General features: G+C 44.2%; 1 protein-coding gene across 1 annotated transcript in view; it reads right to left on the bottom strand.

Moving 5' to 3' along the window:
• Positions 1 to 5,131: 5,131 nt before the first annotated feature.
• DRG1 (developmentally regulated GTP binding protein 1) overlaps positions 5,132 to 12,832 on the bottom strand; it is a 183,912-nt gene continuing 176,211 nt past the window's right edge. Inside the window, exons 8-9 of the mRNA XM_069619808.1 lie at positions 12,095 to 12,217; positions 5,132 to 6,302 (exon numbers count right to left, since the gene is read on the bottom strand). Coding sequence (XP_069475909.1) covers positions 6,203 to 6,302; positions 12,095 to 12,217 — 223 coding nt within the window. The 3' untranslated portion in view covers positions 5,132 to 6,202. The remainder of the gene's footprint in view (positions 6,303 to 12,094; positions 12,218 to 12,832) is intronic.

Below are 12,832 nucleotides of genomic sequence, written 5' to 3'. Positions count from 1 at the left end.
GTACAGCTTGTACCTAGTTAAGCAATGGCCCGATTACACCTCCTCCTACCTCATGCCCAAGGTAGACCACTTTACTCTGACCAATTTTGACATTTACTAGCCTTTATGGTCAGATGGGCCTGTTCCAGAGGTGGTGAAGATGCTTTTGCCCCCAAGTAGGGCTGAATACTGCAATGTCATCCAAGTATGCCATGCAGAAGTCCTCTAACCCATTCAGAACTTTATTCACCATCCTTTGGAATGTAGCAGGTGCATTCTTAAATTCGAAAGGCATAATCTTAAACTGGTATAAGCCCCCTGGAGTGGAGAATGCAGTTATCCTTGGCATGTTCTGTTACAGCCATTTGCCAATAGCCTGCAGTCAGGTCAAATGTACTGAGGAACCTGGCTGAATCAAGTTTGTCCACGAGATCATCTGTTCTCGGTAAAGGGCCCTATAGTCCACGCACAATCTCAACTCTTTGGTTCCTGCCTTTGTCACTAGTACAACTGCACTAGCCCATGGACTGGTAGATGGCTCAATAACCCCAAGGTCAAGCGTCCTCTTAACCCCCTCCTTTATAGGAGATCTGAAATGATCTGACATTCTGTAGCCCCTGCTTTGCTTTTGACATGGAGAATATCATGCTGGTCCCAAGGGGTCAAGCCTGGTGTCAGAGATAAGAGGCAAACTTAACAGAGCCTTGCACTCCTCCTGTTGCAGCAGAGTCAAATCTGAAGAGTTTCACTCCTTCAATTCTCATCTGAATGTTGTCCCCTGAGGAGATAGGGGATAGGCTCACTCTGCTCCTCATCCTGATCAGAGCAAAAGCTCCTAGTTCTGGTCTGGAAACAGAAGCCTTCCGAGGTTAGTTTGATGGACCCTAGGGGCCTCCTTGGGGTCGCCCATGTCCACTAACTAATTGACCTCTCCAAGCTTGCCTACAACCTTGAAGGGTTCCATCTACTTGTTCTGCAAGGCCCTCTCTGCCTTGTAGGCACCATAACCAATACTAACTGGTCTGGAGTGACCACCACCATGTTGGCCTTCTTGTCGTGCCAATGCTTGCCCAGAGCCTGACCAGCTTTCAGAAGCTTGTCATCAGTGCCATCCTCTTCCTGAGGCCTAGCACACAGTAGTCAGTGACTCTCACTGGCTGTAGGGAAGGAGCACTCTCCAACCCTTCCTTGATCAGGGCCAAAGGGCCTCTGACTGGATGACCATAAAGAAGTTCAAAGGGGCTGAAACCCACCCCTGCTTGAGTGATGTCTCTATAAGCAAAGTGAAGGCATGGCAGGAGAATGTCCCACTTTCTACTAAGGGGTTCCACTAAAGCACCCATCATGCTCTTTGTGGTACGGTTAAACCTCTTCAACCCATTGGTTTGGAGATGGTAGGTTGTTGAGAGCTTTAAGTCACTCCACAATTTTTCCACATGGTCTGCATGTACTGGGACAGGTTTTATCCCCCGGAGATGACTGCCATAGGAGAGACCACCCTGGTTTTAATAAATAAATAATAAAAAAAAAAAAACACAAGGAGGGCCTTAGCCACTGCCTGAGCAGCAACAGTTCAGCGGTATTGCTTCAGGATACCCGATAGCATAGTCTACCACAACCAATCTAAAATCAGTTGCCTGAGGGTATAGGGGACCAATAATGTCAATCCCCGCCCTCCTAAAAAGGGACTCCCACCACAGGGAGGGGCACTGAAGGTGCTTCATCCCTGGGTCCACTTTTGCCAGAAGTCTGACAAGTGTGGCAGCCCCTACAGAACACATCTACATCTGCACCCATCTCGGGCCAGTAGAAGCACAGCCTCTCTTTGGTCCTCTTAAAGCTCAAGTGACCAGCAAGAGGGATCTCATGGGCCAACTGTAGGAACATTTGACATTCCTCCTGGAGCACTACCAGTCTCCTATAGTCCCCTGGGGTAGATTCAGTAGGTTCACTGTGGAGAAGGCTATCCTCCCAATAGAGCCTATGCTTTCCTGGCTCTTGCCCTTCATGCTGGGAAGCTGTTTGCTGATTCAGACCTTCTAGAGAGGGACACTCTTTGTCCTCTACTTGCAGAAGGTGGACCCTCTCGGGCAGACATCAGCAAAGTCTGCAACTCAGGATGGCCTCTAGGATCCAGATCTCCAATGCAGGGAAGGTTTTCTTCCAGCTCTGTGTCACCAGTAGCCGTTTCCACAGAATTTGGTTGGTCCTACCACTCAGCTGGAGAAGGGGGGGGCACTGAGGTGACCTGAGACAGTCCTCTCGGGTATGTACTTGTTTTGTGAACAGGTTTTGGTTTCATACCTTTATTCTTATTAGAGACCATGGATTTCTCCTTAGTGTCTTTTCTCTTCAAAGTTGAAGGATGGACCGAGGTATTTGATGTCTCCTTAACCTCAAACAGTCTCTTACGATTGCCTCTCTGGCCAATCTAGTTTGCTCCTGCTTCTTTTTGCTGGGAGGCCTGGGGGTACTAGATACTACCCCAAGAGCCTGCGAGTCTTTCCCCAACAGGACATTCCCTGGCACTTCATTCTGTACACGAACGGATCCTAACAGTCATGTTATTGCACTGGATGCTGGTAGAATAGGAACCATTTGGATAGAGCCTCCTGCAAGTTTAGTGGGACCTTTAGGTGCCTTAGCTACAGCCTCAGGTTTGAAAAACGATCAACCACTGTAATGCTTGCCCAGTGTCTCTTACGGCAGGTGTCGACTGACCATCTACAAGAACACAGTCCTTATAATACTCTTTGGTGTTATCTGGAATGGTGGTGTAAACATCCACATTCTGTTCCCACAGATAAAAAAAAAATACTGGATTCTACTCCAATGGGGTCTTCAGCCAGTATTTGAAATTGTGCACTTGACATTTGTGCTTCTCCCTCAGGGATGAAGACTAAGGAGGCAGTATGGACCCCTGAAGGTTTACCCTTACAGCTAGCATCCCCTTCACATGATCTACAGACCCACATACAAAACATTTACCAAATGTTCTCTGGAATGGGGGTTTGTTGACCTCCCCCTGGCTTGGCACCATAGGGTTCACTAGACCTACCAGGTTTACCATGGGATCTACCCTGGTTATGTTTGGGGCCCTCTTTTGAAAAGTTGGAATTAGAATTCTCTTTACCCTCTTTCTTGTGCTGCTTCCCCTCTTCCTTCTTGTGAGTAGCCCCAGAACCCTTGTGAGTGACACTGTTGGCTACCCATAGGTCAGCAGCTTGTGCTAGTTTCATAGGATCAATTTGCTTAGAGTCAGCCAAGTGCTGTCTCAGCTCAGGAGAACAGGCATCAAAAATAGATTCAAGTAAAAAAAGATTCCTCATTCCTTCAAAAGGAGTTTACTCTGTAACCCTTAACCCAACCATCTGAGTTCAAGCTTTCACATACCCAGGTAGCCCAAGCGGTGCTATCAGTCTTTTTGAGGGTCCTAAACCTCTTAAGGTACTGGGAAGGAGTCTTCCCAAATCTGGCTATTAATGCCCGCTTAACTGACTCGTAGTTCTTTCTGCCACTGAACTCCATAACAGCCTCAAAACCATTCTGGGGGAGCCTAGACATGAGCTAGGGAATCAAACCATGCCCACTTATTCCTTGTAGACTATAGGTGTATTCAAACATACTCCGCCAATCGAACCCATCAAGTTTGGGATCATACATACTTACTGCTTCTCTAGGCAGGGGAGGCCTCTTGGGACTAGTAGACCTAGAAGGCCATGTAAGGGAAGCAGAATCAAGGGACATCTTTCGTTTCCAGTTCATGCTGCATTTCTCTTTCTCCGAGTTTCACCTCCTGATGTTTGCTTTCAGAATGTACTACTTTTGAATTCCAGCTCTAATTTAGTCTTTCAAGTGCAAGATATTCTGGGCTTAGATTTGGACCTTGTGGGATCAGCATAGGAAGTGGCTGAGGTACAAGGCCAGGCTGTGGAAGAGGGTGGCTCCCTTCTGGAGACTCCTCTCCCTCTTCTTACAGATTGGAGTTCAACTCTAAACTAGCATCCTCATCTTCCATATCATTTTGTTTAGTAGGTGTTACAGGCCTACTACCCATACTTGATTTAACAACCTTGTAATTAATTCACATGTTCTTCCTTTCAGAGGCAGACCCCTAGCTTTACACAGATCTTTCAATTGATCTACACTCAGGCTAGTGAGGAATCACTCATTAAAGTTATCCATATTAGGCATATTACAAGTTGCTTATCTTTTTGCTGGAGCTTAGCCTTGTGGCTGGTTTAGTTGGGCACAAGTACAACAAATAGTCAATGTAACCACTAAACCAATCCCACTGCCTGCCACCATTGTTGGGTAAAAACACATGAGTGGGAGAAAAAGGTCCCACTCACTTGGGGGTTAAAATTAAAGTCCTAGGTCCAGCAAAAGAGCTGGGGCCTCTACGGTTGAAGGGAATTAGCACAAATGAAAATCCTCCCCAACACCGAATACCAAGAGATAAGTCTTATGAAGTCCCACACCAGTTGGACTTTATATAAAAACGTAGCCAACAATTATTCATGCACATTAAAAGATACATTTAACCTCTTCAGAACAGGCGGTGCACATAGTAGTAGAGCTTCGTCCTGTAAAACTACATGTACTACTGATCTGGAGCCATGCGAGTGAAAGGAAGAGAAAGGCTCCATGGGGACAGTTTCCCCATTTTTTAGTGTAATATTTGTACGCCCCATTTTTCTTTTTGGAGAGTATTTGCCTATATTTGATGGAGTAAAAGTGCATGACACACCACCTATCAGCAGGGCTGAGTCAAACTCAGGTTAATCACCTGGTTCTAAACATCCAGATTAAGGGGGAAAGTCGCACGATACATATTTTCACATAGAGACCAGACTCCATCACTATAGAAATCTATTCATCTTATCTGTATTGGCTGCAGTGATGCCTCATTACCAGACCAAAAGCTGGGTGAGACAGTCTTTTATGAGTGCAGCCTAACACTCATCCAAGAACCATAAAGGGAAAAGGCAGACTTGTCCAAAAGGGAGGGGCAGCATGGCATGCTTCTCACCACATACATCTCGCTCTCAGGAATCATACTGACTTGTCATACTCTTGCTCCAGACTTTGAGGGCAGTCCTCAAGCACTCAAAACAGAATACTAGACACAGCAACAGGAAGATAAAGATGGACAGTCTGTATAAATATAACCCTTGATCAACTATTTTTGCATGGATTGACACGATTATCAGCCTTAGTGACAAGAATAAGGCTGCCCCGATTGGTCAGATTTTCTTAAGAGGCACCCACCGATGCCGCACATATTGTGAAAAAGGCAAAGTAACGCCCCAGACTGTAACAGTGACATAGTACGGCTGTTAAACATTGCACCTTCTGAATTACTTATAGTGGCAGGCTACATTATAACAAACATGATGGCAATCTAAATGAAACTGGCCAGTCAGTTGCTCCATTTCCCATCAACATCTCAGTGCCACAGTAAGAAGCAACATGCTTTCACAAAAGAGAATTATGTTAAACACAAGGGCCCTTGAATTCAACCCAACTTTCTTCCATGTTTGCTGCCCTAAAAGGTCACCATGGTACATGCTGCAATCAGTGAAGTTTAGTTCAAAGCTGACTCAAGACCCTTGTGTAGCTTTAGCTTCAACAGAGTATTAAGTTAATTGTAGATCACAAAACACTACAAGCTTTCACTGAACAGAATGTTCAGAGAGAAACACCCAAACAATGGGACCATAAAAGAAAATATCACAAAACAAAAAAAGGTCCCAGGTGAGTAAGGTTTGGTTTGTGGCAGCGTTTGGGTGAACTCACATTAACCTAGTCGAAATAAAAAGGTCCACCATGTCAACCAATGCTGCAGTTGTGAATGCCAAGGGGACAATTTGATTTTTTTATTTACCAAACCAGTTGCAGCCCAGTGGATTTCATTGTCAGTGTTCCAATTTAACATTTTAAACCAAAAGGGAGACTGTACCAAGTCAATATGTATTCAGCCTCACGCTTCTCCCGCTACCCCTGTAAAGGAAAAAAAGCAAGAAATCCAAAACAGCTTCAATGAATAACAGCACCACTCTGCATGAGGACGTAATGCTTTGCAGATTTACTGAAAATCATTGAGTGTCAAACGTCTCCCATGAATTGGGAAAAAAAGTTGGGAGCAATTATTGCCAGGCCTGGCCTCTCACAGTCCGACATGCAGAACCAAAGGTAAATATGACAGATGCTCTTGTAGAAATCATTTCTTCACAATCTGAATGACATCTTCATCTTCCATTGTATGGTCTTTTCCAACTTTCTGTGGGTTGTGTTTCACAGACAATCCCCAAACCAGCGCACTGAAAAGAAAGTTAAGAGAAGATTGGTGACATGCATTCTACATCAGTGAAGCAACCATCACTCTACTTAATCCCCACACTGGCGTGTCTGGATGCAGCTATGCGTACAGCCAACCCACACCTCCCTAGGTACAAGCAGTCCATTTCTTCTTCACAACTTCTTGCTTTACCCTTTTAGAATACAACAGACACAGAAAGCTATTTTAATAGCAATAAAACTGAAACATCAATTAATCCTAGTTTTACTGACAATTTAAATGGGTAAAATATACGACTGTATAGCTTGCCAAAAACTGTCAAGCTAGAGAACCCCTTGTTAAAGTACATCAAAAATTACAAATTAAAACACTGACCGGTTTAAAGCAGAACCCAACTCATGAACACCCTGGATTGTAATGCGGTCATACGTTTTCTTTTACCTCCAACACCAGCAGTCTTAATTGAATTTCGATCCCTCAAACAGGGACAGAAATGCTTTAACATATAAGTTACAAACAAAAATCACTGTAACATGATTTCTCAGCCATCACGTGGTGCTGTGACCTGGTCATACATTAGTGTTGCCAGTGTGCACCTGACACACAGACTGTATGCAAAGGGGCTGACCAGCGCATTTTAGCCGTTCTCTGTCGGGGCCGGGTCCTGGCATGCCCGTCAGCCCCTGCGCGCATGTGTGCATCGCAGGGGCTTTCAGTTCTATTTAGAAAGACGGCTCTGTGCGGTCACAGAGGGGTGTTTCTAAATCTTTTTTTTCCAATTCAGTCTTTTAAAATGGTTTAACCTAGAATGCCCGAAATGGGCAAGTCAGCTTTTTTAAGAAGGGGATCTGCACATTCCTGAAATGAAGAGCAGAGCTAGAGGGCCTGAAGCAGGGTGAGAATACTCTCCTCATTAGGCTTCAATGTTTCTGAAAACTGCTCGCCTATCCTGAATATACACTCCCAAGACCTTGCAATATTTCTGAATGTATACGAGGAGTCACCTCACTAAATCCGGCCATGATGCTTGGGTAAAATCAACAGAAAACGTATGATTCATGTGCAATCCACTTGGCCAAAGATATCAGATCATCTCCCTTGCTTGTTTTCTTAAGAGCCACTGGTTTATAAAATGTTGGTTGATCTTTTCTTCAACTTTTAAAAGTAGGTCCCATTGTTGCACAATAAATGCCTAAATTAAAACTTTATTCCTTTTGGTCCGAGATTTATAGGTCCCAGACTTCAAGAACAAGGTAACTCAAGCACTCGTATTTTTGCTCTGCTACAATCCATATCATTCCAAGAATCATGTTTGCTAAAATCCGATTGTTAGGGATTTTTCCCCTGAGCCTTGTGGTCTAGGTCTTTTAACTTACCCACTTAAGTACCGTTTGTGAGTCACACAAGCTCAGACTCAAGTTGTAGGTGTGACCAAGGAGGCCAGATCTAGCTCTCAGGCGGCAGAGTGTAGTGGTCCACAGTGAAAGTATGTGTCAGCTGCAATCAGTGGTAGTCAATGAAGAGTTCCAACCTTATCCTCTGGCACAGGATTCAGCCTAGGAGGGTAAGGGTCGGTTCGGAGAGACCCCAAGAAAGATCATGGTTCAAGAAAGGTTGCAGTTACACGGGAGAGGAGCCAGCCACGGAAGGACTGGGAAGTGGAGTTCGGCAATGGGGTTGTAGGATTGGAGATACCCCATGCCCCTTGAGCTACTCAGCCAGGGGGGAGGGTTTGGGAGTGAGATGAAACTGGGGTGCCTTTGTGAAGTCCTGAGATGAACATTCTGTGGTAGGTTCAGCACAGATATTCCGAGTCTTTGCAGCGAAGAGACAACCGCTTCTGGCAATGCAGGCACAGCCAGGTGGTTTAGGGAGACTTGGGCTTCAAATAGGAACTGTGAACCTGGAAAAAGTAGCGCATCTGTGGGTTACTTCCAGTTGCTCTTGAGAGGCAGAGCTTCACCGTCCGATTATTCAGATCAAAAAATGCTAGTGTTAGTTTAGATTTTCATTTCTGTGCTAAATCTCGCTCCACTGAGACAAATCCCGACCCCCCCACCAGATGTTTTGCTGAACTTGCAGATTCTTTTTCCATGTTCTCAAGTGAGAATCTTTTCCCGCCCCACTTACCCTTTCTTTTACTCTTTCTATGCGTGTAATTTTGCTGACTCTCCATAGTATATTTTTTAAGATGTACCTTCCTATAACTTTTTGGGCGTCTACATTTTATTATCGCTTCACACAGTGCTTTCTGTGCAGTGTTGCCCCTTCGGGTTCCCTTTTTAGATTCCCTTGACTTACCTTGCAGAACTACTGCTCTTAAGAGTAAAGAGGGATTTCATCCCCTTTCCCTTTGATATAGTGAGACCAGCACACTGCACCTTATGAAAGGTTACTTAAAAAGGTATCTATGCGGCATAAAAATAACAAGGAATCTCACAGGGGGGGATGGAGAGGGGAGTGGAGGGAGGGAGGACAGGGTCACCTTCCACCGGTAGTCTTCGGTACCAACTCGAGCCTCAAAAGAGATTAACTGAGCAAAGAAACTAAAGCAAAATGACTTTAATGTCCTACAGAGGGGTGTTACGGTATGGGTTTTATGGCGGTATGATAACCTTCTTGCCAAATGACGTATATCATGGTTATCGCGGTATAGCAGGTGGAGTTAACTAATCTTAAATATTTTCTTAAAGGTCATAAATTGTCAGCATTTTGAAACTTGTCTCTGCAAATTTTGAGCTGATCCACCAGGGATCTAAGGCGGCTGCAGATTTGGTATGTCATGGCGCTCACTCAATCGCCTTGAAAGAAAGAGTGACAAGTGGAAGTGTAAAAACACACATTTAGAGCAATGAGCTTGCTGCTCAGTCACAGGTAATTGCTTTGAAAATTGGCCTCAACCTGCATTATTATTGTGGCACCACATGCCATGGGCATCATGACCCCCTCGCTGCAATCAGTCATAAAGGTTTGTTTTGATAACGCTTTATCCCATTAAAGGGAGAAAAGCCACTCATGCAAGGTCTGAAAGCCCATGTCATTGTGTTTCTTTAGTCAAACTATCATAGCCAACACACACTCACCGAAAAGGTTGCATATTGATCAAATCACTATAGCTTGTTCTGCCTGGTGTATTATAAAGGTCTGATGTTGGAGTCACCTCTGACCATGTAATCCTAACAGGACAGCGTTCAGTGGGCGCTGTTGATTTCTTTCTTGATTCTTGCAATACATGTTCATTTACCTTCTTAAAGATAGTGGCACAAAAACATTTTGAAAATGACAGTTAAAATACATATCGGCACAAATATGGCCTAGACCACCACATCACCACAGCCCGATCATTGCCATTTTCCCCAGGTCTGAGTGCATTAGGACCCGTATCATGCAAGTTGAGATGGAGGAATGCTTTCATGGGTGGTGTCAAATGGAGGATAGACCTGAGAAATCTCACCCCCATTGCTCTGGATACTTCAAATTGAACGTAGAATCGGTCCTGCCTGCTTGATATGATATATGGCATTTATAACGCGCCTATACAAGTGTTTCAAGGCGCAACGAGGCAAGGGGGGTGGGGGGACACAGACAACGATCCTACTAGGCCAGGTGTCATTTAGATCGCCAAGTGCATTTGTTTGCCATCTTGCGCCAGTTACATTTGGCTGTTGCTTACTCTGCGACACATGAACTTCAAAAAGAAAACCTTGTCGGTGAGTAGCGCCAAAGGATTACCACGTTCTCTCCATTGCATGCATGCTCCGCTTTGAAGCCTAATCAAACACCACTATAACAATTTGCTTTATTAGAAGGACAGCACTAAGGGAAGTGCCCCAAGAAAAGCACGTCAATTTATGGAATGGCTGCTACATAGTGGCATGAGAGGCCATAGGAATGCCCGACATGAGTCATGGATAGGGATGTAACGGTATTACGGTATACCGTGAACCACTTAATTGAACAATAACCGTCACATTGTTTATACCGGTATACCGTTCATACCGTTAAGTGTGCTTTTCAATCTGATTTGGAAAGGCTGCAGTAAGCAAGTTCTGCGCAGTCTTGGTCTTGCACTGTTGGATGTGCCGTCTGCCAAGTAGTTTCAGTTTGAGCAGTTTTTAATGCCATTCCATAAACCACACGTGCCTGACACAAAATCAACATGTTAGCAATAGGAAGAATAAATACAGTGCCAAGAAGGAAAGGGGTTTACTTTTTTTTTTAAAGCGCTCACACAGCCCCAGGGCATTGAGGCGCTGTTAAAGAAATTGGTTTTGTTTATTTTGTTGCGTAATTGTTTTTGTCTTAGTTGCGTATTTATAACATGCTTAAACACCCAGAGGTGTCTAAGCGCGGACCCAGGGATCGAACCTGTGTTTCTTCGTGTCGTCTTGCTTCCAAGGCACGCACGTTGCCGCCGAGCTATCCTCCCGGGACTTTGGGTTGGAGGCTTTGGGGTTTATATATTTATAATGGATAATGTTTTCTAAACATATGACAATGGCGGATTTCCCTGGTTCTATCATTGAATTTACATATAATAAGTCACACTGCGAAATTTAATCATCTCTGTGGGTATTCCCTGCTGCCATACCAAAGGGTAACATGTCCGTGATTACTGAACACCTTTTGGTCCAGAAGTAAACTAAAGGCTGTAACGTAAAGAGAGAGTGCGTGCGCGTGCGTGCGTGCGTGTGTGTATGTGCACAAGCGTATACTACCATCAGACTCCATTTATCTGTGGCATGCAGATTATCAATTTGGCAACATGTTCATCTTCACCAGTAGCCAGTGGGGGAGCTAAAAGCCTAAATGACCACTTAAGAAAAGCTATTCAGTTTGCTTTGCCAGTCGCAGCAGGGCCCCACTTCCCCCTCCTCTCCACACGTGCGTTTGTGTTTGGTGCAAGCAAGGGGTGGCATTTCAGTGGAAAGTATGTTGAAAAGCCCAATTCTGGCCCTGGGTGCATGGTTTTGTTTGTGATGATAAATCTGACAATTTATGACCTTTTAGAAAACATATTTGTTAAGATTAGTTAACTCCACCTGCTATACCGCAATAACCATGATATACCGTCATTTGGCAAGAAGGTTATTGTACCGTCATAAAACTAATACCGTGACACCCCTAGTCATGGAGGTTTCTCAAAGACGAGCATTACATTTTATGGGCTTGCATGGCAAGCAGGGCCTTCTGAGGCACTCAAATTGCATGAACGACTTAAAGGGTTTCAACTAAATATTTCACCAATTCATTTCTATGTAAATGCTAGTGAATCTGATCAGTTCACCAACATACTGCCAACTTTTTCAATTTTGGAAAGCACATTGAAGCAACTGAAGCCAAAGGTTACATGGTCAGAGGATTGGCAGGGTCAGTCTGGTTACAGGATAAGTACTAGAACGTTTATCAGGTATCTCACATCTGAATGTTATCAGATTAATCATTCAAACCTGCACCCGAATAAACTTCACAGCACAATACCACCATCTAGGGGGCAAAAGGTAACAAGTTGCAGGCTACATAAAGTCACTTGCCACCTCAATTCTATACAGGCACACAGCACCCCATTTCTTACTTGCCAAGAGTCAAACCTCACTAGCCAATGGCTAGTACACATTTTGCATCCAGACCATCTACGATCTTTAGATGAGCTTATTTTATCAGACTGTGTTGCATCAATAAAGCAATTGCAAAAAAGAATAATCTAACAAGGACTGTGTTGAAAAGAAATAAGTACAAATCCTCATCTGGCTCAAATAAGATTCAGATTACACAAAATCAAAATACACATGTTCAGGGTTGCACCAAACTTACTATTTAAAATCTTTCATGAGACTCTTGTGTATCTTGGTGCAGAAATCTTCCACAGTGGTCCTGGAATCTGGTAACACCACTGGTGATGAATAGTCTGGCAACTGCCCCTTGGGTTTCGTGTAGCTGCAATAAAAAATAAAAAAACAGGTCATCAGGGTACTCCGTTGGTGTTAGGGAGAATTTTCAGTTCTGTAACAATTCCCTTTAACCTTGATCTTTTTGATTAACCTCCAAGCGTGCTTTTTGCCACTCACTCGTACTTTTCTCTGACTTGGATAGGCATCTACCTTTTGTATATTGACAAAGCACTCTCTGTGGAGTGCCACTCAATGTTTAAATACACGTTCTTGTGTGAACTACCGTTCCCAAGAATAGTGAGAACTTTTATCTACTTACCTTTCTTTTGTGGGTCCAGCACGCACCACCCTATGTGGAGTGCTGGGGGTGGGTCTACATAGTAACTCCTTATCCCCACTTCTCATGTAACATTTTGTTACACTAACTTGATTGGCCGGTGGCAGTGGTTACTTTTTACTAAGTTTTGTGCATGGTACTAGCAGGCTGATCTCATATTTCCAAATGCCCCAGTCTTTCCACCATTTCTCGTTTGTTGGTTTCTTCTGGGCTTTTACTGTGTTTAAAATAGGTTTGAGTCCTTTGTGTGTTTTGCCTTTTCGTGGGCTTCAGCCCTGAAGCCCACCCAGGCTCCAGTGTGTCTGGGAAGGTAGGAAGTGAGGG

This window comes from Ambystoma mexicanum, chromosome 10, assembly GCF_040938575.1.
Source record: "Ambystoma mexicanum isolate Mex_15411 chromosome 10, UKY_AmexF1_1, whole genome shotgun sequence".
NCBI lineage: Eukaryota > Metazoa > Chordata > Amphibia > Caudata > Ambystomatidae > Ambystoma > Ambystoma mexicanum.
The sequence above is the reverse complement of the archived record's forward strand: the minus strand, read 5'-3'. Positions and strand labels throughout refer to the sequence as shown.